Source organism: Staurois parvus, unplaced genomic scaffold (genome assembly GCF_062004578.1).
Source record: "Staurois parvus isolate SC_StPar_1 unplaced genomic scaffold, SC_StPar_1.0 ptg000011l, whole genome shotgun sequence".
Classification (NCBI taxonomy): domain Eukaryota; kingdom Metazoa; phylum Chordata; class Amphibia; order Anura; family Ranidae; genus Staurois; species Staurois parvus.
Window position 1 is genome coordinate 26586598 of NW_028317807.1, and position 27200 is coordinate 26613797.

Below are 27200 nucleotides of genomic sequence, written 5' to 3' on the forward strand. Positions count from 1 at the left end.
AGGATCCGGGTTGATAGGTCCATTCTCACTTGCCTATTACCTATTGTTTGACAGTCCTTGGTCTTGCCTATTGTCTTTTATGACTTTACCGAGAATTGAGACACAGGGATTTTGTTTCTTACATCTTACGCTGTCAGGATGTGTATTTCTATGGTTACTGCTATGTTAATTTTATAATACTGAGTAATATATGTGTGCCTTGCATTGATAGCTGGACGAGTTAAGGTATAACAAGGGTCTTTGGTCCCTCTTAATTGCGCCCATTGGTTTATGGTTCCACAACTCTTTGACACGTTACCCCACCCTGCCTCCTGACATGGCCGGAAGTGTCGCTGCCCGATTGAGGGGTGGCAGTTCCGTTTTCCATGTTTTAGGGAGACAGGGTTTGGGCCCATTTGGCCCCTTAATATTTGAACTTTTTGTTTTATCAGGTATGACAAATTTTCAGCCTGATCCATGTTCTTTAGTTACCTTATTTGTAGGAGCTCTTCAAATCTCCTCTCTATTGTTTTTTATCTTCTCTTTTTTCAACACTTTAGTGCATGAGGATTGTGTTGTGTCGGTCTATGGACATCATGGCCCCCATCTTGGGGCCGGGGGGTCCCCTGGGTTGGTTCTGCCACCTGTACGTCTGTTTGCTATAGACCTGCGGATCTCTATGTCTAGCCAATTAATTTTAGGGGATATCTTTGTAATGTATACTTTTATGATGATAGTAATAAGCTCTGTTTACTATGGTAATTCAATGTATTTCGCATAATGTCCAGGGTTTCAATTCGCCAAACAAGCGCAAAACGGCCTTTCTTCAATATAAACGACTGGGAGCCAAGATTATCTTATTACAGGAAACACATTTTGCAGCTGCAAAACACCCGACATATTTTCATAGATCTTATAGGCAGGGGTATTATACCCTGCATTCCTCCAAGAGTAGGGGCGTAGCCATCTTTCTACATAATTCATTCCCCTTTGAGGTTCAACATGTGTATCGTGATCCGGACAGTAGGTTTATCATTCTTAAAGGCACCCTCTCAGGTCGAGAACTTACTATTGCTAATGTATATGCACCGAATTCAGCTCAAGCTACCTTTTTTTCAAAATTTTTTGATACTCTGGATAGGTTTTTGTCCCCTCATCTCTTGGTGGGTGGGGATTTTAATCTGGTGGCAAATCCTCTTTTGGACCGTAGTTCCCCCTCGCATTCTTCCCAGGCTTTCCCAAAATCCCTTACTAAGAAATTAGATACCCTCCAGTTGGTGGATGCCTGGAGAGCGCACAACACCGGAGCCAGGGATTACACATTTTATTCCCATCCACATGACTCTTATGCTAGATTAGACTATATATATTGTACCCCAATTTTACTAGCTAATTCTAAGGTAGCTTGCATTCATTTGAGCCCCTGGTCGGATCACAGTATTGTGGCCTTATCTATCACATTTGTGGGATTGGCACCTACTCCTTTCTCTTGGAGACTTAATGATTCTATGCTAACCGATATCGACTCTCGCCAGGAAGTGGTTACATCTATTCAGGAATATTTTCAATCTAATTTAACCCCTGATATTTCCCCAGCCACACTCTGGGTAGCCCACAAGGCGGTCCTACGAGGCCGACTTATCTCCATGGCCTCATCCAGAAATAGAAAACGTTGGCAGCAAATACTACTTCTAACCCGAGAATTAGAAGCACACTATAGAAGCCATGTCGCTAATCCATCTCTGCTTAATAAACAGCTACTGTCCCAAAAGCGCTTGGAACTGAATGCCCTGCTTTCCCAAAAAACTGAAAAGGCCCTTCGCTGGTCGAAGGCCTCATTCCTATTACATAGTAACTCGGCATCTACCATGTTCGCAAGGAAGTTGAACCACTCTCTGCGCCCCCCACATGTGTATAAATTACGCACAAATTCGGGTGCTATCTCATCTCTACCTCAGGAAGTCTTGGGTATTTTCGAACATTTTTATTCAAAACTACTAGCTCCTCCGCAGTCGGATTCTGTCCCTCTGTCGGACTCTTGGCTGGACTCTATACCCCTCCCTGCCCTTACACCCTCTCAGATTGTCACTCTTAATGCCCCCTGTACTTTAGAGGAAATAACATGTGCGATAGGCGCGCTCAAGCGCTCTACTGCGCCGGGTCCTGACGGATTTACCGCTAGCTATTATAAACATTTTGCCTCTACATTGGCTCCATACTTGATAACTTTATTTAATGATGTTTTGCAGGGGGGTAAGTTCCCTGAGGAGATGTTATTGGCTAACATGTCTCTAATACCCAAGCCACAGAAGGACCACTGTTTGCCACAAAACTATAGACCAATCTCAGTCATGAATAATGATCTAAAGATATTTAGCCGTATTTTGGCGGACCGGTTGGCCCCTATTATCTCCTCTTTGGTCTCTCCAGACCAGTCGGGTTTTATTCCCGACAGATTTATTACAGATAACATTCGTCTCACTCTAAATGTTATTCAAGACGCCAATTTACATTCCAAAGAGGTTCTGTTGATGAGTTTGGATATAAACAAGGCCTTTGATAGTGTTCTTTGGCCCTACTTGTTCTCCTTGCTACAGAAAATGGGCTTTAGTGAGGGGTTTTTGGCAGGCATACATGCCCTGTATGACTCTCCTAAAACGAGAATTAGGCTTCCTGGCTGTAACTCTGACTTCTTTACATTGGGTAGAGGTACCCGCCAGGGCTGTCCTCTTTCACCCCTTTTATTTGCGCTGGTGTTGGAACCTTTGGCATTGGCGATTAAATCACATTCGGATATTTCTGGCTATTCATTATTAGTTTCACATTTTAAATTGAGCATGTATGCTGATGATGTTATGCTTTTTATTACTAACCCGTTGACTTCTTTACCTAACTTGTGTGCTGTATTGAACGATTTTGCCAAAGTGTCAGGTCTCACCGTTAATTTTACCAAATATGTGGTCATGCCTGTTAATGTTCCTGACTCCCTAAGTGCATCTCTCCGTAGTTCTTTCCCATTTCGCTGGGTCAAGGACAGGATATCCTATCTGGGGATTAACCTCACTCCCAGATACTCGGATATATTTGCGGCTAATTATCCACCATGTGTATCGCGTCTCTCTACTCTACTGAAGATCTGGCACGGTTATCATATCTCCTTTCTGGGTAGAGTCACGGCGGTTAAAATGAATATTTTGCCCAAATTGCTTTATCTTTTTAGAGCACTTCCAGTTCTGGTCTCAAAAACCTTTTTGGATCATTTTCAGCGGACTATTAATAATTTTATTTGGGGAAATAAGCATCCACGTTTTGCCTCATCCATTTTGTATCGCTCGCAACGGTCGGGAGGTCTCGGTCTTCCTAACTTTTGGCTATATTATCTCTCGGCTCGCTTTGCGCAATTGTCACAATGGGCTACTATTAACTCTCAAATCCCGTGGATCAAGTTTGAGTCTCAGTCGATACGCCCTTTTTATTTACCGGGAATTTTATGGTCTAACATCTCCCCCCGATCGACTGTTTTTTATAACTCCATAGTGACTCACTCACTGACGCTTTGGTCCAAACACAAATCTAAATTGGGTTTAGTCTCTTCTATTCCCCCAGGTGTGTCATTTTTTGGGGATCCTACTTTTGTTGTAGCCTTTTCTTCCCCTCATATGTTTCGTTGGTGGTATGATCGATCTTTTATCAGATTGTCTGATTTCCAAAGAGGAGGATCTTATATTACCTTTGATATGCTGCGCGTGTTGTTTGATGTTCCTCTTCGCGAGTACCTTCGTTACAGACAGATTAGGCACTTTTTTAAAGCGCACTTTGGCCTTGCCCCATCCTCTCCGATTTCCTTTTTTGAACGTGTCAGCCGTGACTCTACCAGGGGTAGGGGTCTTATCTCAAATCTTTATCACCAATTTTTGATCTGTCTTTTTCATGCTCCCCCTTTGTACAGACGAAAATGGGAGGAGGATTGTGGCGTCACTTTTTCGGATGAGGATTGGGATTCCATGGTGGATAATATATGCAAGAGCTCTAGATCTCTTTCGGTTCGTGAGACGGCCCTTAAAGTTCTAACCAGATGGTATTATACCCCGTCAAGACTACATGTACTGTTTCCACAAACGTCCCCTCTATGTTTTCGGGGCTGTGACTGCACGGGTACTTTGGTTCATATATTTTGGGATTGCCCGACCATATCTTTGATCTGGCGTAGGATTTCTGAGGTCGCTACCTTATTGTCGGGCGCCCCGATACGATTGTCCATGCAGACCTGTTTGTTGGGGGCCCATATCCCAGGGGTCTCTGATGCCAATCTGAGATTGATACACACATTATGTATTGCCACTTTATGGTCTATTGCCCTACATTGGAGGTCCAATGTTGTACCCTTAGACTCCGTTTTACACAGAATTGACACTATAATGCTTATGGAACGCATTCATTATACCCTACTGGATAAGCTGCACTTATACGATAAAAAATGGGAGTCATGGAGAGATTGCAGACACTTATTACATGCTTAATAACATCCCCAGTAAAAGTTGGCTGGCATGTACTATTGACAGGTGTATCACCTAACCTATTTTGTCGTTTATGTACTTCATGCACTTGTAACTTCCTCTTTTTTTTTTCTTATCTTCTTTGTTATGTTAATATACCTTTATGTATTGTACTTTTCAAAAGTGCCTTGTTTTTGCTGACAATATCACTTTTAAAATGTGCTGTTGTTCTACTGTCTACTCTTGTACAATAAAATCGTTTGTAAACAAAAAAAAAGAAATAAATCAGCTTCTAACCTCAGCTTGTTCAATTAAGCTTTGGCAATAAAACATGGAAGTTGATTGGTTTTTATGCAGAAGTGAGCATAGAAACCCCAGAAAGTGTATGGGGCACCATGCAAGGGATTGTTAATCTACATTATGTAGATGCAAAGGGATGACAGAGCAGGAAGTGAAGGAAAACACCCCCCCCCCCATACACACACTTTCCATGTGGGGCACTGGCATCAATAAAAACACATTACCTAGTAGCAGGGCCGGACTATTTTGCGTCCTAGGCAAGACCAGCTACTTGAGCCCCACCCCCCCCCCCCATAAATAAATAAACATTTTTAAAAACAGTAGAAAATATTAAATCATCAAAACATGCAACATTTCTTTTAATTTGCAAAAATAAGTTCCATAATATGCAACCAGCACCTATATTAACGACAAAATCAGTGTCACAAACAGACTGTATCTGTGGCTGGCAGTGGCAGGGTGACAGTTTCAGTGAGTGAAGGATGATGGATCTACACTCTGACAGATCCCAGGCTTGAATTCCCCAGGCAATAGGGGGAGATAAAATGCTGTCACAGCAGGCAGGCCAGTCCAGCCCAGCCCACACACACACAGAGAGGCACTAGTTCCAGCAGGCACTAGAAGAGCAGGCTATGGGATCGGGATGATGTCATCACTCACTGACATATTGCACATGTGATGGATGGCTGGCCAGGTAACACTCACACAGACACAAGACATCAGAATCAGACATTACCTTCCTCCACAGGCACAGCTCAGCCTCTGCTGCAGAAAAAGAAGAGAAGGGCCTCTAACTCTACAGTGATCAACAGCTGCCAGCCGGCTTGCAGTAAGGGACTGAGTCTGAGAGGAACACAGGAGCGGCAGCTCAGTTGCTACACTGGCCCCAGACATCCAGCATCTTCCTCTGTCCTTTCTTCCTCCCCTCTGCAGCCCTTCCCCTCAGCGGAAGGATTATTCATGACATGGCGGTGTCCCACACAGAAAGAATGCCAGCCTGTGCTGCACCCAGGCACCCCTAGGTGGCACTGTGCCCTAGGCAGCTGCCTAGTTTGCCCAGTGGAAACACGGCCCTGCCTAGTAGAGCAAATAAGGTTTGGAAACACATTCAAGATTTTATTCCTGCCAGTATCTTCGCAAAGGAAATTCCTTCACTTCCTGTAAAATTGACAGGTGTCAGAAGGGAAAGGAACAAAGAAAGTCCTCTCGGATAGGGGCACACAGCTTTTGTATAGCCCTATCAGAAGCCATAACCCTTCTCTGTTCATTTCAAAAATGTAAAATAAAAAACACTTTTAGCTAGACTTTAATTCCTTGCAATTTCTTTTTATATTTGCGTTTTCTAGTCATTGAATGTCTGTTGCAATTATTGTTTTGCTGACTACTTTATGTAAATAGTTGTATGCCAACCAAATACATTTGTTTCCAAGTTTAAATTTTTTTTAAAAGTGTTAAATTACCGTATTTTTCGCTCCATAAGACGCACTTTTTCCCCCCCAAAAAAGGGGGGAAAATGTCAGTGCGTCTTATGGAGCGAATATGGAGCGGCCGGTCCGGTATTTCCACTGCCGCCGTGTCAGAATACCGGGCCGGCCACTCAGCTCTGCAGCGGGACCTTATGGAGATGACTGCTGACCTTTGGGGAGGGAGGGGGAGCGGGTACCTGAATTTGACAGATACCCGCTCCCACTTCCGTGGAGTTGTTCTTTCATCTTACCCGTTCCTCTATCCAGCGGCGCGGTCTTCCCGGCTTCTGTAGTGTGGGCATGACAGCCGGGTGCCAAGTGCGCATGCGCAAGAAGCGGTGCTTTTTGTGAATGGTAAGGCGGCACCTGGGACACATGACAGATCCCAGAAGCCGCCGGACCAATCACAAAGCGCAACTGCTTCTCGCTCATGCGCACTGGGCACCCGGCTGTCATGCCGAGCGCCATTACAGAAGCCGGGAAGACAGCGCGCGGCTGGATAGAGGAACAGGTAAGATGAAAGAACAACTCCGCGGAAGTGGGAGCGGGTATCTGTCAAATTCAGGTACCCGCTCCCCACCTCCCCAAAGGTCAGCAGTCATCCCCTGTACTATCCACAGTCTCTGGTCATCCCTGTGCTGTCCGCAGTCTCTGGTCATCCCTGTGCTGTCCGCAGTCTCTGGTCATCCCTGTGCTGTCCGCAGTCTCTGGTCATCCCTGTACCGTGTCCGCAGTCTCTGGTCATCCCTGTGCTGTCCGCAGTCTCTGGTCATCTCCTGTACTATGTCCGCAGTCTCTGGTCATCCCTGTACCGTGTCCGCAGTCTCTGGTCATCTCCTGTACCGTGTCCGCAGTCTCTGGTCATCTCTTGTACTGTCCGCAGTCTCTGGTCATCCCTGTGCTGTCCGCAGTCTCTGGTCATCCCTGTGCTGTCCGCAGTTTCTGGTCATCCCTGTACCGTGTCCGCAGTCTCTGGTCATCTCCTGTACCGTGTCCGCAGTCTCTGGTCATCTCCTGTACCGTGTCCGCAGTCTCTGGTCATCTCCTGTACCGTGTCCGCAGTCTCTGGTCATCTCCTGTACAGTGTCCGCAGTCTCTGGTCATCTCCTGTACCGTGTCCGCAGTCTCTGGTCATCTCCTGTACTGTGTCCGCAGTCTCTGGTCATCTCCTGTACCGTGCCCGCAGTCTCTGGTCATCTCCTGTACCGTGTCCGCAGTCTCTGGTCATCTCCTGTACCGTGTCCGCAGTCTCTGGTCATCTCCTGTACCGTGTCCGCAGTCTCTGGTCATCTCCTGTACCGTGTCCGCAGTCTCTGGTCATCCCTATACCGTGTCCGCAGTCTCTGGTCATCCCTGTACCGTGTCCGCAGTCTCTGGTCATCCCTGTACCGTGTCCGCAGTCTCTGGTCATCCCTGTACCGTGTCCGCAGTCTCTGGTCGTCCCTGTACCGTGTCCGCAGTCTCTGGTCGTCCCTGTACCGTGTCCACAGTCTCTGGTCATCCCTGTACAGTGTCCGCAGTCTCTGGTAGTCCCTGTACCGTGTCTGCAGTCTCTGGTCATTTCCTGTACCGTGTCCGCAGTCTCTGGTCATTTCCTGTACCGTGTCTGCAGTCTCTGGTCATCCCTGTACCGTGTCCGCAGTCTCTGGTCATCCCTGTACTGTGTCCGCAGTCTCTGGTCATCCCTGTACTGTGTCCGCAGTCTCTGGTCATCCCTGTACGGTGTCCGCAGTCTCTGGTCATCCCTGTACTGTGTCCGCAGTCTCTGGTCATCTCCTGTACTGTGTCCGCAGTCTCTGGTCATCTCCTGTACTGTGTCCGCAGTCTCTGGTCATCCCTGTACTGTGTCCGCAGTCTCTGGTCATCTCCTGTACTGTGTCCGCAGTCTCTGGTCATCTCCTGTACTATGTCTGCAGTCCATTAGTTCAGAATTTTTTTTCCTGTTTTCTGCCTCTAAAACCTAGGTGCGTCTTATGGTCAGGTGCGTCTTATGGAGCGAAAAATACGGTACATAGGACGTAAAATAAACAGAAAATTGCACATTGGTAACCTGTTGTTTTATCATATGTTTATGGAAATATAAGGTAGAATCCTTTTTCTCTATACTGTATACCAAAGGTAAGCGATCTGCGCTTCTGCAGCTGTTGAAGAACTACAAGGTTCAAAAAGCTAGGAATGTAAACGTCTTAGTAACTGAAGAAGCTATAGACTTCTTCAACCTCTTGTTTATAAGAGTCCGTAGTAATTTACTTTTCTGCATTTTTTTTACCACTTTTCCACCAACAACTTCCCAGCTGGTGGAACAGAAGCCCATGACACAGCTGTTTATATATTAAGTCTTAATGTATTCACAGCATGTCCTGGCCTGTACTTCATACCTCCTGGGGTGTTTCATAATCGCACCAAAATCTTTTCATCATTTCCCTTGCTTTGTGTTCAAACAACATAAAACAAACTGTACGGTGGCAGTTCTGCTCTGCACTCTGCTTTATCAAAACATGTTTCCTGGAAAAGATAAGGCCGGACATGAAACAGCCACATCTGCGAAGAGCTAGAAAGGAAAATCAGACATTAATGAACGCCAACTTCCCCATTACATGCCACTACTTTGTGAAATCATATTGATTGTATCTGGGACAAGATCTTGTCTCAAACCAACTGGGACTAAATTCTTTTGTAATTTAAAAGCAAAGATATTTGCCTAGGATAATTCAATGCACGAAGCAGGTACTCAGGGGGTACAAAGGTTTTGAATCCCATATGGGACTCTGTAGATTTGGAATGCCTTTGAAATCACCTTCAGAAATACAGAAGTTTGTTCATTAGCAGATTTCAAAGTTTGCATTTGACTTTAGGAAGTGTATGTGTGTGTGTGTGTGTATATATATATATAAAACACTATACTTACAGTATTTTCTTATTGACTCATCATGGTAGAGTAAGTTCAGGTGGGGGGGGGGTCGCCAAAGTGTAGCTGTCAAAGCTGTTATTTCAAAAGAGCTTTACAAAGGAGCGCGCCTGTGTTGCTATCTCCAGAGCACATGCTCAAGAAATGCGTCACCTACGATGCCCAGTGTTGTCATTATGCTGGCATGTGTTCCATGTGCATCCCAGTCCTCACTTCCGGGTTTCCACCATCTTGCCGGCTCAGCCCGGAGGGATGACCGAGGATTTTGGAGGTTTTTAGCCATTGACTTTGCATATAATTGTTGACTTCTGCGCACTGTGCTCTTCAGCATTTGCTGACCCCACTCTGTCATTTTACGTGGTCTACCACTTCGTGAGAGCTATGACTAAGCGCTAGTGGAGTGTGAAATGCGGTAGCTTGAATCCTGTATCCCTGTCATATTTGTGGAATATGCTATAAGAAGAAATAAAGGTGATTTTACTGGATGTGCGGCCATTGGATGTTTGTTTGTATATTGGATTCCGCTTCGGACACATCCAGCACCTGGGATTTAGTGTGTGTATGGTAGTGGAAGAGGGAACCAACCTGGAGCGGTGTTTTTTGTTTTTTTGTCCACTTTGTGGCTGAGTTGCTGTTGTTCCCAGTTGCTTCCACTTTGTTATAATACCACTAATAGTTGACCGTGGAATATTTAGCATAGTTGCCAACTGTCGCGAATTATCCAGGACAGTCACGATTTTAAAGCCCCTAAATATCTTTGTCCCGGCATTCGTCCTGGAAATTACACCAGGTCCCAGCCAGACAACACAGCCAGTGGGTTCTGTCACTCTGGGCTACCTGTGGGCGGCTGATGCAACAACTCAGCTCACTGTGTTTTTTTTCACATGCATTGCACACATTGTTGAGCTGCCAGGCAAGGAGCCGAGTGACACAGAAGGTGTTGGAGACCCATCCCCCCCACCTTCTTCCCCAGCAGCTTAGTCCAGGTGCTGTCATTGAGAACTTCGGCATCCCTGGCATTCCCAAGGTAGAGGATACCACCAGTACTCCTGTAAGTGGCCCTGACAGCCTAAGGATCGGTGTGGTGGGGGAGAGCAGTTGCAGAAGGATGCACTGTGTATCTCTCCCTCCAGCAGCTGAAAGCCAGCTTGAGGTTTCTCCCCCTATCCCTCCCACCGGTTTTCTGCTGCTGGAGGGAGAAACAGACCTGGTGGGATGGAAGGGGTGTTCTTGTGTTCCTGAGTGGCCGCTGTCTGCTGAGCTTCTTCCCCCGCTCACACTCAGAGCCAGGATAAGGGGAATGCCTGGAGCAGGGAGAGGAGAAGTGGCGGAGAGGAAAGAGCCCGGAGGAGGTGAGCTGCTTTGTGTTCTCTGGGCTCTCCCTCCTGTCATCCATGCAGCACATGATACACAATCACTGACAGATCATAAGGAACTGTACACACACAGTATGATTACCACCCCCGGCCAGACTTTGGAGTTGGTGGGGGGGTTAATCATACTGTGTGTGTGTGTGTGTGTGTGTGTGTGTGTGTGTGTGTGTGTGTGGTCCCATACGATCTGAGAGAGAGAGAAGAGAGAGAGGGGAGAGAGAGGGAAGTAAGAGAGAGGGACAAGAGAGAGGGGGAAGAGAGAAAGGGAAGAAAGAAAGAGAGAGGGGGGGGGGAGAGAAGAGTGAGATGGAAGAGAGAAAGAAAGAGAGGGAAGAGAAAGAGGGAAGAGAGATGGAAGAGAGAGAGAGAAAAAGAGGGAGAGAGGGAAGAGAGAGATAAGAGAAAGAGAGGGAGAAAGAGAGAATCATAGAATCATATACATACATACACTTATTTAACTCTCTCGCTCTCTCATGGGGGGGGGGGGGGGCACAACATTTCTGTATTTCCTAGGGCAGCACAAAATCTAAATACACCACTGCATCCACTTGCTCTGTTCCAATCAGCAGGGCTTCTCTGAGCTGATTCCCTGCTGATGCCTTCATACTACGGACATCTAGACACTGCCTTATATATTACAGATCTCTGGACAACAACCTACATACCACTATGTAAGTCATCTCAGACTTTAATCACACCCAGTGCACCACATTTTTTTTCTATTCATGATGGGCCACACCAACAATTTAATGCCCTGCCCCTAATTGAAATGATACTCCACCCACACCGCCTTTATGGACATACAGAAAAAAAAATTTCCCTAAAAAAATGTTGGAAATGTTTGCAACTATGCATTTAGTAGCAAGGAAATTTCACAGATGGACTTATTCCACAGGTGGCAACCTATCATGCTTGAATTCACTGAGCTCCTGAGAGCGACCCATTCTTTCTCAAATGTTTGTAGAAGCAGTCTGCCTAGGTGCTTGATTTTATACACCTTTGAGGTGATTGGAACACCTGAATCTGGATTTGGAGGGGTATCCCAATACTTTTGGCAATGTAGTGTATATATGCATGCACACACTATATATATATATATATATACACACACAGTGAAGAAAATAAGTATTTGAGCCTCTGCTGATTTTGAATGTTTGCCCACTCACAAAGAGATGATCAGTCTAAAAATCCAATGGTAGGTGTATTGTAACACTGAGAGACAGAATAGCAACAAAAAATTCAAAAGAAATGCATGTCTAACCAATTATGCACTGATTTGCATGTTCATGAGAGAAATAAGTATTTGATCCCCTATCATTTAGCAGGATTTTTGGCTTCCAGGTATCTTGCATACAGGTAACAAGCTGAGATTAGAAGCAGTCTCTTAAAGGGAGTGCTGCTATTCTAATGTGTTACCTGTATAAAAGACAGCTGTCCACAGGAGCAATCAATCAGATTCTAAACTCTCCACCATGACAAAGACCAGAGAGCTGTCTAAGGATGTCAGGGACAAGATTTTAGACCTACACAAGGCTGGACTGGGCTACCAAACTATCGCCAAGCAGCTTGAAGAGAAGGTGACAACAGTTGGTGCAATCATTCGCAAATGGAAGAAACACAAAACAACTGTCAGTCTCCCTAGGTCTAGTGCACCATGCAAGATCTCACCTCATGGAGTGTCAATGATCATGAGAACAGTGAGGAATCATCCCAGAACTACACGTGAGGATCTCGTCAATGATCTCCAGGCAGCTGGGACCACAGTCACCAAGAAAACAATTGGTAACACACTACGCCAACAAGGATTGAAATCCTGCAGTGCCCTCAAGGTCCCTCTGCTCAAGAAAGCACATGTCCAGGCCCATCTGAAGTTTGCCACTGAATAATGCAGAGGAGGACTGGTTGAAAGTGTTGTGCTTAGATGATACCAAAATCGAGCTCAACTCGTCGTGTTTGGAGTAGGAGGAATGCTGCCTATGACCCCAAGAACACCATCCCAACTGTCAAACATGGTGGTGGAAACATTCTGCTTTAGGGGTGTTTTTCTGCTAAGGGGACAGGAAAACTGCAACACATCAAAGGGATGTGCCGTCAAATCTTGGGTGAGAACCTTCTTCCCTCAGCCAGGGCATTGAAAATGGGTTGTGGATGGGTGTTCCAGCATGACAATGACGCAAGACACACTGCCAAGGCAACAAAGGAGTGGCTCAAGAAGAACATTAAGGTCCTGTAGTGGCCTAGCCAGTCTCCAGACCTTAATCCAATTGAAAATCTGTGGAGGGAGCTGAAAGTTCGAGTTGCCAAACATCAGCCACCAAACCTTAATGACTTGGAGAGGATCTGCCAAGAGGAGTAGGCCAAAATCCCTCCTGAGATGTGTGCAAACCTGGTGGCCAACTACAGGAAACGTCTGACCTCTGTGATTGTCAACAAGGGATTTGCCACCAAGTACTTACTCACGTTTTGTGAAGGGGATTAAATACTTATGTCCCTCATGAACTTGCAAATCAGCGCATAATTTGTTAGACATGCGTTTCTTTTGAATGTTTTGTTGCTATTCTGTCTCTTGGTGTTACAATACACCTACCATTCGATTTTTAGACTGATCATTTCTTTGCGAGTGGGCAAACATTCAAAATCAGCAGGGGATCAAATACTTATTTCCTTCACTGTATGTACACTATAATATATATATATCCACACAACTGTGTTATAAAATTTGTACTAAATTCAATAAATATATTTAACAACTCCACATATATTTTACAATACCATTTTCACAATAGTGGTCCCTTAAAGCAACTCTGTTGTTAAAAATAGAGCATGAATTAAAGTGCTCCCTGTAAAAAGGCAAGTAAATATCTCTCCTGCTGGCAGGGCCACCAACACCACCCTAGTGATGAGAAATCACCAACTACAGTTTTCTTCAGAAACTCACACTTTTGGGATTGCTAATCTCCTGATTCCAAGTTGCACTCAGAAATTCTTCCTGCCCTCCAAGTCTGCAAGATGATCCACTGAGCACACAAGGGGACCAGGACATCAATATGAAAAAGTGTGGGTTAATTACAAAGACTTCAGTCAGTGATAGCTTATCATCAGAGCCTTTGGTAGGGTGAGCAGCAGGAGATATAATTATTTACTAACTTCTTTACAGGGAGAGGCTTTAGTTCACACTTTTTCACAATTTTTAGTAACAGAGTTGCTTTAATTGCAGAGGGCATGTAAGAGAGTTACTTCAGCTCAGAGCTCCTATGTGACTCTGAAAATGTCAGTTACTAGGCTTTCAGTTAGCCCTTTCTATTCTTTTAACCCTTGAGAGAAATAGTAGCTACCTAGGTAATGCTGAGTTGAGCTTTGCTGGAAACCAGTGCCACATATCCCTTTTCAATCAGAGAGAGAGATTTACAGTTTCCAATCTAGGAACCAGTATGCAGTCTGTAAGGTTCAAGTAAATATTGAATGGATGCATTGGTGTTGATTTACTAAAGTTGCAAAGTGCAAAATCTGGTGCAGCTCTGCATAGAAGCCAATCAACTGCCAAGCTTTATTGCCAAAGCCTAATTTAACAAGCTGAAGATAGAAGCTGATTGGTTACCATGTAGAGCTGCACCAGATTTAGCACTTTCCAGTTTTAGTAAATCAACCCCATTGTCTTTTGGACATTTTTATTGGTGTACTTGAGGACTGGTTGATCACTGGTAAACATGCCAGTCATGCATATCAAATGGATCCTCCCCAACTGTTACTGTCCTAAAATATTGCATACACTATAAAGCAGAACTACACTGCATCTTAGCATCACAAACTGAAAACACAATTTATTCATTTTTAATATTCAAAGCGAATTCCCCTATCCATCCATGTCTCCATTCTTTATTTTGGCGAGAAATTGCCTTAAAAAACACATTCTAGCATTTCTGGCAGTGGACACCTTGAGTAAGGGCAGATGATTCATGTAGCATTTACTTCCCAGAATCCAACTGCCCTTAGCTCAGGCATGTATGCAAGAGAGTGTGCTTAGTTGGTAAAACTCCTCCTCCCCTCCTGAAGACTTCTGGGATGTAAGATATCATTTGCCCAGGCCTGGAAACCACAAAGTAACTAAAGAAATGTAAAAAAAAAGTTTAAACGATGTAACTATGATATACTTTTCTATGTAGTTACTGATGCTATCAATATAAGGATTAATATTGTTTACATAATTACATAGTTAGTCTGGCTAAAAAAAAGACAAAAGCCCATCATGTTCAATCATAAAAAATTATAATCCTACACCCACAGTTGATCCAGAGAAAGGCAAAAAACCCAGCAAAGTGTGATCTAATTTTCTCCTTCAGGGGAAAATATTCCTTCCTTATCCCCCGAGAAGCAATATTCCCTGGATCAACCTTATGTATAAATGTTAGTATCCAGTTATATTCTGTGTATCTAAGAAAGAATCCAGGACTTTTTTAAAGCAATCCACTGAGCTGGCCAGAACCAACTCTTGAGGGAGTCTATTCAACATTTTCACAGCTCTCACTGTGAAGAAACCTTTTCTGTATTTGGAGATGAAATCTTGTTTCCTCCAGCCATCAAGAGTGCCCCCTTGTCCTCTGTAATGACCTCAGGGTGAATAACTACACTGAGTTCACTATATGACCCACTGATGTATTTATACATGTTGATCATATCTCCCCTTAATTTCCTCTTCTCAAGAGAGAATAAATTCAGTTCCTCTAATCTTCCCTCATAGCTGAGCTCCTCCATGCCTCTTATCAGTTTGGTTGCCCTTCTCTGAACTGCATACCAGATGAGGTCTTACTAATGATTTGTAGAGGGGTAATATGATATCTCTCTCTCTGGATTCTATACCTCTTTTAATACAAGAGAGGATTTTGCTCGCTTTAGAAACCGCAACTTGGCATTGCATGCCATTATTAAGCTTGTGATCTACCAGAACCCCCAGATCCTTCTCCACCATTGATTCCCCCAGTTGTACTCCCCTAGTATGTATGATGCATGCATATTCTTAGCCCCCAAGTGCATAACCTTCCATTTATCAACATTAAACCTCATTTGCCACATAGTTGCCCAATTAAACCGTGCATTGAGGTTGGATTGTAAATTGGAGACATCCTGTAAGGACATTATTCCACTGCACAGCTTGGTGTCATCTGCAAAGAGTGAAATGGGATTTTTAATCCCAGACCCTATATTGTTTATAAATATATTAAAAAGTAAGGGTCCCAACACTGAACCCTGGGGTACACCACTGACAACCCTAGACCATTCAGAGTATGAATCATTAACCACCACTCTCTGAATATGATCTTTTAGCCAGTTTTCTATCCATTTACATATGGATTTTTCCAAGCCTTTAGACTTTACCTTACACATTAGTCATGTGTGGGGAACTGTGTCAAATGATTTTGCAAAATCCAAGTATACCACGTCCACCACCACCCCTCTGTCCAAGGTTTTGCTCACCTCCTCATTAAAAGAAATCAGATTTGTTTGACAACTTCTGATTGAGAGAGTGAAGTTCCACTTTAAGAGTTGAAGCCAATTAGATTTTGGGTTTGAGAATGTTATTGTGTAATGTGCTGAAGCCTTTTGCACTTATTCTCCTGCACCAATAGCGATTGTATTCATTTTAGGAAGCGGAAACATTTTTTAAAAGTGTTACTAAACCCACAACAGCAAAATTAGTCTGTATATGCAGTAAAGCATGCTTGTTATATTTACTGTGGAACCTAAGGGGTTAATCCTCTGCATTGTGTAAAAATGCTGTTTGATCCTGACTTCTCTGATACTGCTCTTCTTCCAGTGTCCCCCTCTTATCTCCTGATAAGACATATCGTGTGGAGTCATTCTGCACATGCTCAGTTTGGTGTGTATTGCTAGTGAGGTTTGTTTTTTTCTTGTGAGAGTGCAAGTGATCAGCACAGGGCCAATCAGCACTGTCCAGACAGAGGTCAGGTGTCCTGCATCCTTCTACAGCAGAACGAAAACTCCTCTTCCTACAGACTTTAACATGTGCTCTGCTGAACACTAAAAGTCACAAGATTGCTCTAGCTGCTGATGTGAAAAGATATTTAGCAGTTTATATTTACTAAAATAATTGCACTTCCAGGTTCTGTGTACTGTGGGAGACCAGATATAGTGTATGCAGGGTCCTGGGTTTAGTAATACTTTGGGGTTTATTTACTAAAGCTGGAGAGTGCAAAAGCAGGCTCACTTCTGCATAGAAACCAATCAGCATTTAACCTCAGCTTGTTCAATTAAGCGTCGGCAATAAAACCTGGAAACTTTAAATACAGAAGAGAGTCTGAACTCTCCAACTTTATTAAATAAACTCCTTTAACTAGTTGCCGACCGCAGATAGTCGAATGATGGCTGCACTGCGGCCGGTCAGTTCTGGGAGGGTGTCATATGACGTCCTCCCAGAACACGCTCTCCTGCGAGCCCCCAGGGGAGCGCACCCTACGGACACAGCTGATAACGTGATGTGGTAAAAGGCCAATCACAGCGGCCTTTTACCACGTGATCAGCCGTGCCTAATGACATGCTGACCACAGGGGAATGCAATTGCTGGTTCTCGGCTGCACTTTCCTCACGCTGTCAGAGCGTGAAGAAAGTACTGTCGAGAACCGGCAGTTGTCAGAGCAGGGAACTGCACCGATCATCAGGGCACTGATGACCAGTGCTCTGATGATCGGTGCCCAGCAGTGCCACCTACCAGTTCTGCCCACATGTGCCTAGCAGTGCCACCCATCAGTGCCCAACAGTGCCACCCACCTGTGCCCAGCAGTGCCACCCACCTGTTCCACCCCCCTGTGTCCAGCAGTGCTACCCCCCTGTGCCCATCAGTGCCACCCACCTGTGCCCAGCAGTGCCACCCACCAGTGACACCCACCTGTGCCCAGCAGTGCCACCCACCTGTGCCCATCAGTGCCCACTGGTGCCACCCATCAGTGAAGCCCAGCAGTGCTGCCAGTCTGTGCCGCCAGTCAGTGCCCAGCAGTTGCACCAGTCAGTGCACAGCAGTTGCGCCAGTCAATGCCCAGCAGTGCCGCCTATCAGCACTGACTATCAGTACCCATCATCAGTGCCACCTATCCTTGCCACCTCATTAGTGCTGCCTATCAGTGCTGCCTATCAGTGCCCTTCAGTGCTGCCTATCAGTGCCCATCAGTGCTGCCTATCACTGCAGCCTCATCAACACACATCAGTGAAGGAGAAAAATTACCTGTTTGCAAAATTTTATAATAGACACAAAGAAACTTTTTTTTTTCAAATTTTTGCTCTTTTTTTGTTTAAAGTGCAAAAAGTAAAACCCCCAGTGGTGAGTAAATACCACCAAAGGAAAGCTCTATTTGTGAGAAAAAAATGATAAAAATTTCATATGAGTACAATGTTGCATGATCACACAATTGTCATTCAAAGTTCGACAGCGCTGTAAGCTGAAAATTGGCCAGGTAAAGAAGGGGGTATAAGTACCCGGTAGGCAAGTGGCTGGGGCGGACTGACCATTTGGAAACTCGGGCACTGGGATGCCCCTGGTACCTTTTTCATAGGCTTTTTTGAGTTTGGGCAAGGGCACAGGGGCCCCATGATCCCCTATTGCCCGGGGGCCCCATGAGTTGTCAGTCCGCCCCTGGCAAGTGGTTAAGTTATTTTCATGTCCAAGTCTCATAGCCCTTTGCAACTGCAAGCTAGACTCATAGGGATTTATTTGCTAAAACTGGAAAGTGCAAAATTTGGTGCAGCTGTGCATGGCAGCCAATCAGCTTTTAACTTCAGCTTGTTTCAAAAAAGGCCTGGATTCTTTCTTAGGTACACAGAATATAACTGGATACTAACATTTATAGGTAAAGTTAATTCAGGAAATATCTGATTGCCTCTCGGGGGATCAGGAAGGATTTTTTTTCCCAGCAGGAGAAAATTGGATCTTGCTTTGCTGGGTTTTTTTTCCTTCCTCTGGATCAACTGTGGGTGTAGGATTATCACTTTTTTTTTTTTATGGTTGAACTGGATGGACTTTTGTCTTTTTTCAGCCAGACTAACTATGTAACTATGTAAGTCTTACATAATGTGCTAGTATGCGATGCAAACTAGCACATTACGACATTACCTTGCAGGAGCTTTTTTTTTACCCTGTGATTTACTACCGCTTTAAGAAGGGGTTGTTACATACATGTTAACCTAAGTCTGCCAAATTAGTTTGCTCTTCACTGTTGAACCACAATGAGCTTTGAAGTTGTAAGACCTCAGTAAAACAGATTAAATCCATAATGTAAGTCACACTGTCAGATTTATTCAATAAGGTAAAAAAAAATATGTATTATGTAGTAAATGACATCAACCAATCTAAATGTCAGCTCACCAATAACTGGCAGCAAAAAATGGATTACATTTCTTAGTATGGCTTACTAGCGTTGTGTACTTTCACAGCTCTTTGCAGTGTTTGGTAAAAAACAAGTATATTTTATTTTTAATAAGTAACTTCTGTATGAGCTATTTGTCTGTATTGCTTAATACATTTTGCCAATCTTAGGAAGAAAAAGCTTAATGCAGGATATGGAAAATATGTTGCATATTAGGGAACTCTAGACAGCACTGCAAATTTTCTCTGCAGTGAAGTTTACATAACCCCTAGAAAGTCAGGTATTTATCAATCCTTGAGAAGTTAGAGGATCTGAATAACTGGGCAAGACTGGTTGTAAAACCTAAACATTTTTACCTTAATGCCTTCCTTTTCTTGATTGAACTGAAATCCAAGCCCATGCTTATGTTACTTTGGAGCCTAATGGATGCCAGTGCGAGAACAGAAATGAAATAGTATATATATATATATATATATTTCATTTTCCTAGTATGCATGAATTAGATGCAGCCGCCTGCAATCATTTTAAACCAATAAATCCCAACAGTAGCTCCATGGTTTGCATCCACACTAGGTTTGCTAAAGGCACAGTGGTAAGTATGGCACCTGTTTGTGTCCTGTGTATAGTAAATCAGCTAATGGTCCCGATAGACATGTGCAATTCATTTCATTATGATTCGTTTTTCAGACAAAAATTCATTTTCAAAGGTTCAGATGTATCTGAATCTCCAAATGGAAATAGAAACAATGGCAATGAATTAGAAAAAAATTTTATAACAAATTGAACAAATGCATGTGTTTCATTTGGATGACATCATATGATGAGATAGTAGTTCAGGTCCATAGGGAATTCAATTTTAAAATTTTGTTCGATAATTCGGGTTTGGATAACAGATGGATCCAAATTTCATTCCATTCATTAATTCGAATGCAAGGACACCATTCAATAGTGTCCAATCAACTTATGCCATTTTTTTTGGTGGGTTGGACTAGGGTCCAAAAATATTGAATCCGTTCAATTCGAATCCATCTGATTTGATGATATATCGAATATATATCAATCTCCACAGTGGCTAAATGGTTAGCACTTCCGCCTGTCAGTAGTAGGGTCATTGTTTCTAATACCAGCCACGGCACCTCCTGCCTGGAGTTTGCATGTTCTCCCTGTGCCTGCATGTGTTTCCTCCAGGTACTCTGGATTCCTCCCACACTCCAAAGACATGCTGATAGGTTAATTGGATCCTGTCTAAATTGGCCCTTGTATATGAATGTGAGTTAGGGACCTTAGATTGTACGCCCCTTGAGGGTTAGGGACTGATGTGAATGTACAATATATATGTAAAGCGCTGTGTAAATTGATGGCGCTATATAAGTACCTGAAATAAATAAATCTCCTGCAAAAACTGCCAATTCTTTTGAATCCACCGGGACCAACAAATATACAAAATTAATGCCGTACGTTTGAAACAAATTCCAAAAACAAATCTGGTTAACATAACAAATATGACAGAACTAAATTCTTCAATTAACAAATGCATCTGAAACTAAATGAAAATTTCTAATGTGCACGTCTAGGTCCCATAGCTTCATTATACCATTACAAATTTTTTTTTAAAGCATTCCAATCACTATCAAGCAGACTCAGCGAGAGACACCCAGTAAAACAAAAGGCTGAATACTTACCTGGTTGGTGAGTGGCTACAGAATCCTCATTCTGTGCAAGCGCTCGTGAGAGTGATGTTTCTCTAGCCACCTACCAGTAATGTTTCTGCAATACTCAGCTACATAGATGTCTGTGGGCTGGTCGTACTTTAGCTCATAAACTATCAAACAGATCATAGACGTTTATGCAGAGGGCTAGCACAATGCAGAAGCACATTAGGTCTGTAACCTCTTTAAAGGGAGATTTGATCTGAAGTCTACTCTTTTGGGAAGAGGGAAGTGGATTTACAGTAATGTAAGTTGTATTTTCAGTTCCATTTTAACTTCACTTGTGAACCATTGGTTGAGATCTGAAGCAGAAGGCTCAGGAAAGACTGAATCAGTTTGAAAACTAAGCTGATGTTACTGTCCTCTCAGAAACCCTGTTAGGATTCACAGAATCCCTGCCAAGACTTCCAGAATACCAAATCACAGAATCTCTGGGTTTGCAGAATTGCTTCCAGGACTTCCCTAACTCCTACTCTCAGGATCCCTGATGGGACTTCCAACAGTAGTCAAAGAATCCCTGCCAGAACGTTTATTAGCAGTGGCAGAATCCTTGCCAAGACATCAAGAGCTCCCTGAAACAATGCTGAATGTGTCCTCTGACCAGGAAGGGGATTTATTTTTTATTTTTTTTTATTTTATTTATTTCAGGTACTTATATAGCACCATCAATATACACAGTGCTTTACATATATATTGTACATTCACATCAGTCTCTAACCCTCAAGGGGCATACAATCTAAGGTCCCTAACTTACATTCATACATACACACATACATATTAGGGCCAATTTAGACAGGATCCAATTAACCTACCGGTATGTCTTTGGGATTTAAAGGATAAGTTCACTTTTTCGGGCAGAATTTCACTTTTCATAATAAATAGAAGCATTTTCCAAAGCCATTTTTGGCCCAGCCATCCCAATTTGCTTTTCTCTCACTTACCTAATCCACAGGACATTTAATTTATGTCAGTTTATGTGAGATTTCCAACAGATTTTCAGATTGCATCAGTTCCTGTCCATGATATCTCAGCATTCACTTCCTGTTGGCCACCTCCCAGAAGCCTTCACTTCCTTGTTGCATCACAGGAGAGGGTGTGATAGCGTGTGTTCACCATTCTGGATCACACCTCCCTCATTATAATACTACCTTCCTCCCATCAGCTATGTAGTACAAGGGCCTGTCTGATTTGATACAAATTGAACAGACCGTTCATGCATGTCTTCTTATTCCATAGTTCTGGTAAATCCAAAGGAAATTGTACAGAGATTGTTCAATCAGATTGCATAGTGTATGGCCATCTTTATACAAGTACATAGAATGGAGTGGATGGAGACTCTCAGCTGTCAGGCCCTGTTCACATCTCCACGTTTGTTTTGAGTGTTTTGGAGAGTTTTCACTCATCGCGCATTGGGCAGCCCATTCACTTGAACGGTCTGCCCTACACACAACAATCGCCCCTGAAAAGCTCCACAACATTTTTTGGAGTGGAACACATTGTGTTACCACAGTTTTTGGTGCATTTGCCGAAATTAAGGTGCCTTTAATATGTACAGACAACACAAACACGATGCACATTTGCAACGTGTTTCTGAAACTCATGGCAAATCACGTGTTTTCTGTGCAGTTTGCCATACATTTGGAAACAAACAGATGTGACTGGAGCCTCATTATTCTTGTGTAAACAAACCCATTTCACTTTCAGGCCCCATTCACAGAGAGAGTAGAGGGAGTGCATGTTTTTGGCTCGTTTTTCCAGTGACACACATAGCGCAGCTCGTTTATTTTAATGGACTGCACTACAAGTAGCTCATGGGACATTTTAGCAGGTTGCACATTTTTTACTGCATGTTTTCTGCATTTGTCACCCATTTTTTCATGTGGCAAAATGTGTGTTTGTTTTTGTGTTTGGTGTGCTCTTAACAATTAATGACACTGAAAGTGCAACTAGTTAATTTTAGGTGTACAAAGGTAGCCATACACTATACAATCTGATTGTACAATCTCTGTACGATCTTTAGAGTTACCAACATTTTATAAAAGGAGGACACACCATCTATCCAATCACTCTGTATCCAATCAAGCAGGCCTTACATTACATCAGAGGTGTCCTGTGGGCTGCATTTGGGGCCCAGTTTAGCATGCGGCCTGAGCCCGTCTTTAGAGAAGCTGGGGTAGCCAGGAAAATGCATGTGGGGAGAGATCCCTGAGATGCTGTGAAAAAATAGTTGATGGGTGAAGGGTGTGTGTTTATTGAGGTCAGTGCAGGATTTGTGTGCTACTGAGATCAGCTGGTAATCTGCTTCCAGGTCTTACTGGCTCCTCTGTGCTCTGTCTACATTCCAGGAATTGAAAAAGCTCTCTAAGAAATTTACCAAAAGCTAAGGTAAGGCCTTGTTCTCCAGATTAAAGAGAGCTTGTGTATTTTTGCAACTGAGGCACATTAATGGTATATTGGTGCATAGGGGAGCTGGGTTTTAGAAAAAAAAAAGTGAACTTAGCTTTTAAGAACAAGCATTCGGCATGACTGGTGATGTGCCTTCTCACCAGCTTCCCCATGTCATAAAGAGCTATGACACTAACCTGCGAGATTGCTTGACCTTTGTTGATCGGATTGTCTTTATTTCTTTATTACCTGCTGCCTGCCTTCACATCTGCTTGGACCCAAACCATCCTTTTGCTTGCTGCCAGCCTTGACCCTTTGCCTGAGCATAGACCGTTCTCTTGCCTAATGCGGTTTGAATCCAGTTTGGACATGGACTACTCTCTAGCTTGTCAGTTGTCTACACCTTTGCCAGACACTTACTTGCCATCACCTTGATGTAGCCAACCAGCAAAGCAACCTTGGACCACTACTGCTCCAGCCCCTCTCTGCCATTATTAGCTCCAATGAAAACCAAGCTGACACCAAGCTGCAAGTGAAGAGGTTAGTGAATGAAGTGAAATTCTGCAGACTCCCATCATAAAGTGCTGTAAATTGTATTTTCCTTGATTGGGTATTCGTTGCAAAGTGAAATTGCACTGAGTTCTAGGGAACATTCCCTTGGAAAGTGCAACTTCCCTTGCAAAGTGAACAGCTTATTTTCCTTTAGTAAATCAAGCCCATAGACTCTGAAACTTAGGGGTGCCAGCGTCACCTGCCAACGGAGACACTTGTAACAGCAGATCAGCAAACAGTTTTACCCTGAATATACAGTATGTATGCTGAATTGTACAATCTACAAGAAATCATACATTTCATTAATTGCATGTAAATTAAACAGGTCTAGATAAATATTCAGGAGTGAAAAACATGATAAACATTTCTCTGGGTCAGTCATCAATGATGAGTCATTGGGGTCTGGAAACCAGCCCAATGGACAAATTGCAGATTATTTTGTTTCCCATAGATATGCAGTATGCATAAATATTTCTTTAATCTGTAGAGTGTCAACCAGTTCATGAATCTTTACTGCCTAATTTCCAAAATGACATGGTTTTCTTTAGACCAGAGAAACATTCAGGAGAAAGTCCTGAATCAGTGATTCCATTGATTTGATTATTCTTACCAATCATCATTAGACTGAATGTTTCAAGTCACACCTTAAACAACTCTTTTGTTTTTATTTTGCCTTGCAGTATTTGTCATATATAATTTATAATACATGCAACTGTGACTTTTATACTCCAAAAAGAGACTTGCAAAATATTCTCACCCTTTTTTCTATAGTGAAGTGCTTCCAGGCTTGGGCTTGATAGGTAAGGAAGTATTGATGAATGATAAATCTTCCATCACTCCACCTATAGAGAGCTGAGCCAGGCTGATTGTTCCTGTTGGCCATCACAGCGAAATACCCCACATCCTGGATGAGGAAGATTTCCAGTCCCATGGTTTCTGAAGCAGTGGCCAGGTTCTGATATTCTTCCACATAATCCAGTTTCTCTTTCCCTAACCACAAAAAGAAGTGTTAATCATTGTAAGCACAAATACTTTTCATGTCTACCTGTTTGCCATGCTGTAATAGCGCTCTAGAGAGTTCTTTACTGACCTTTATTTAAAAATGAAATTATTTCTAATTAGCTCATTCTCCATAAGGGTTCATCCTAACAGCACTAGGCCTATTTCAGTATCTGTAAGACCTAGCAATGTTTGAATGTTGTTATTAATCTGCTTTTACACTTTCAAAGCTTACATAAATGACATTTTGTAACCTTTGGAAGGCTTGAGTTAAATGGATAACTGCTTTAACATTTTCCTATTCCTTAGTTTTTTCAGAACTGTTGGGTGCTAAAACTAAATAACAGGAGCTCCATGTAAAAACTACCTGCGGCACAGTACTGAAAGGATTGGTCTGTTTCCACGGAACCAACATGTCCTTCCAAAGGTAAGAAGAAGAAAGAACAATATTGTTTCACTCGTTTGAAGAATGCCAGAGCTAGCTTAGAAATATGCGTTTTAAATATGACCCTATAAATGCTGTGACATATTGCGCAGTCATAATTTCTCATTCAGTACAGTCTGCTTGGAATATAATATGCTATATGAAAGAATCTATAACTGAGCTATTTATTTTGATAGAAATTTTTATAGGAGGAATATTAATAAGCAAATATTACATTTCTTTCTGCAACGGATCAACATACAGCTCCCATTGACTAAATAATTCCTCTAATACATTTTTGTTGGAGAAACTTACAATGTAAAATCATATAGGCTGAATCTTGTTTTTCATAGTAGTGGAATATTGCAAATGTGATGCCAATATTGACAAGTCAGTGTGTTAGGAGTAATTTACAAACTCTGACCAAAGTTGGTTGATTGAACCTACTGAAATCTTACCAAATGTAGAAAAGTCATAATTTACATACACCAGATCATAAGATATAAATTTGGCCTGAATAAACAGACCTTTTAAGTATTCGATACCTTTATGAAGCTAGTAGGACTTGTCTGGGAATGACTTATTACTCTCCAACCTTCGCCCCCCACCTCAACACTTCCCATTCTTGCAATACAACCCCCCCCCACACACACACACCTATTCCCCCAGCCTATTGCCCCCCCCATTCCTCCCCCTCCTCACCCAATCCTCCTTTTCTTACCCCAACCCACACCCCCACCCCTACCCTGAATTAAACCCCTCCCCCCGCTCCTCTCCCCTTTCCCCCTCCCCTTCCTTTACTCACGTCTCTTCTTTTTTCTATTTTCCATACTTTTTTTCCTTTACCCCCTTTGTTTTTTCCTTCCCTTTGTTTAACCACTGTTCTATCACTCACAGCTGAGTGGTGTATTTAGGTTTTGTGCTGCTCTAGGCAACACAAAAATTGGCGCTTCCCCCCCCCCCCCCCAGAGAGAGCCTGACACCAACAAACCCCCCCCACAGACAGAGTCTGACATTTACCAACAACACCCCTTCCCCCCCACCCAAGAGAGCCTTCCACTATCGCCCCCCATACACCAGCCAGCGAAAGCCAGCCCTTCCCTGTGGAGAGAGAGTAAGACACTGATCTGCACAGATCCGCACATCCCCGGGAACGAGAGTTGGGGCTCTGCATACATCGTCACACAGCCTGCAGTCTCTCTTGGATCCCACCTGGTCCCCATGCCACATGTGAGCCTTCTTCTGGGGGGCAGCGCTGAAAAATGCCGCCCTAGGAGATGCCTTGTTCACCTTGTGGTAAATACACCCCTGCCACAGCTTATAAGCAAGGGCCTATGCCACATTTTACCTCCAGTTCCTGGTCAGTCCCAACCACACATGCCACTACAGGTTAGTCCCAGTTTCAGGCTCATGTTTCTAGAAGTAAATACAAGACCCTATATCTGTACCTATATGCTTCGTTATATTATAGTATTCGTTAACAGTGCTGAATTTGTTACCAATGTTGTTTAAACTTGATATATTTTATTTTTAACTTCTTATCAGTCAATACATGTACAGCTACCCAATCATCCAGTTCAATCATAATGCCATCTAAAACCTGCTCAGTTTTATCTAGTATCTTACACTCTTATTGTTGTACTGTACCCACTTCTATTGATATTTTTTACTGATCATTTAAGTGCTTTGCATTTTCTTTATACAAAGTCTATGATTTGTTTTTAATGCTTTTATGTATACTAGCCCTGAAGAAGGGGAAGGCATTTTCCCCAAAATGCATTGGCTCTACTCATCACCTGTGAATGGTAAATTTCAATAAATATTCTTAAAAATAACAAGTGTGACAACTTTTCATACTGATTGCCCCTCTACACTGATCCAAATCTATCTTGTAGAGCTACCAGAGAGGTAGCAGCTGAGACCCTAACTAGGCTAAACCACGTAATACCTTCATCAGTCCATGCATCCCCTTAAAGGACAACACATCCCAGACCACCTCCAGGGAGATCAAACTACATACTGGTTCAGCGTCATTTCACATGCATGTCCAGGAATTACTTCTCTGGGAACTTCTCAGAAATATCCTTGTGCCAAAGAGGTGTATATGGAGACCATACAAAGATGTTAAATGCCCATAATACTTTTTCTCGAGTTTTATTTACCATGCTGGAAGAGTTATTCTATATTTGCCAATTTAAAGTTACAAAATTACCTGACTCTAGAATGGATGCTTTCAT

At 43.1% G+C, this 27200-nt stretch overlaps 1 protein-coding gene across 1 annotated transcript in view; it reads right to left on the reverse strand.

Moving 5' to 3' along the window:
• The window catches only part of TSPEAR (thrombospondin type laminin G domain and EAR repeats), a 208033-nt gene that overhangs the window by 76372 nt on the left and 104461 nt on the right, over positions 1-27200 (reverse strand). The window contains exon 7 of the mRNA XM_089671851.1: positions 24298-24530. Coding sequence (XP_089527977.1) covers positions 24298-24530 — 233 coding nt within the window. The remainder of the gene's footprint in view (positions 1-24297; positions 24531-27200) is intronic.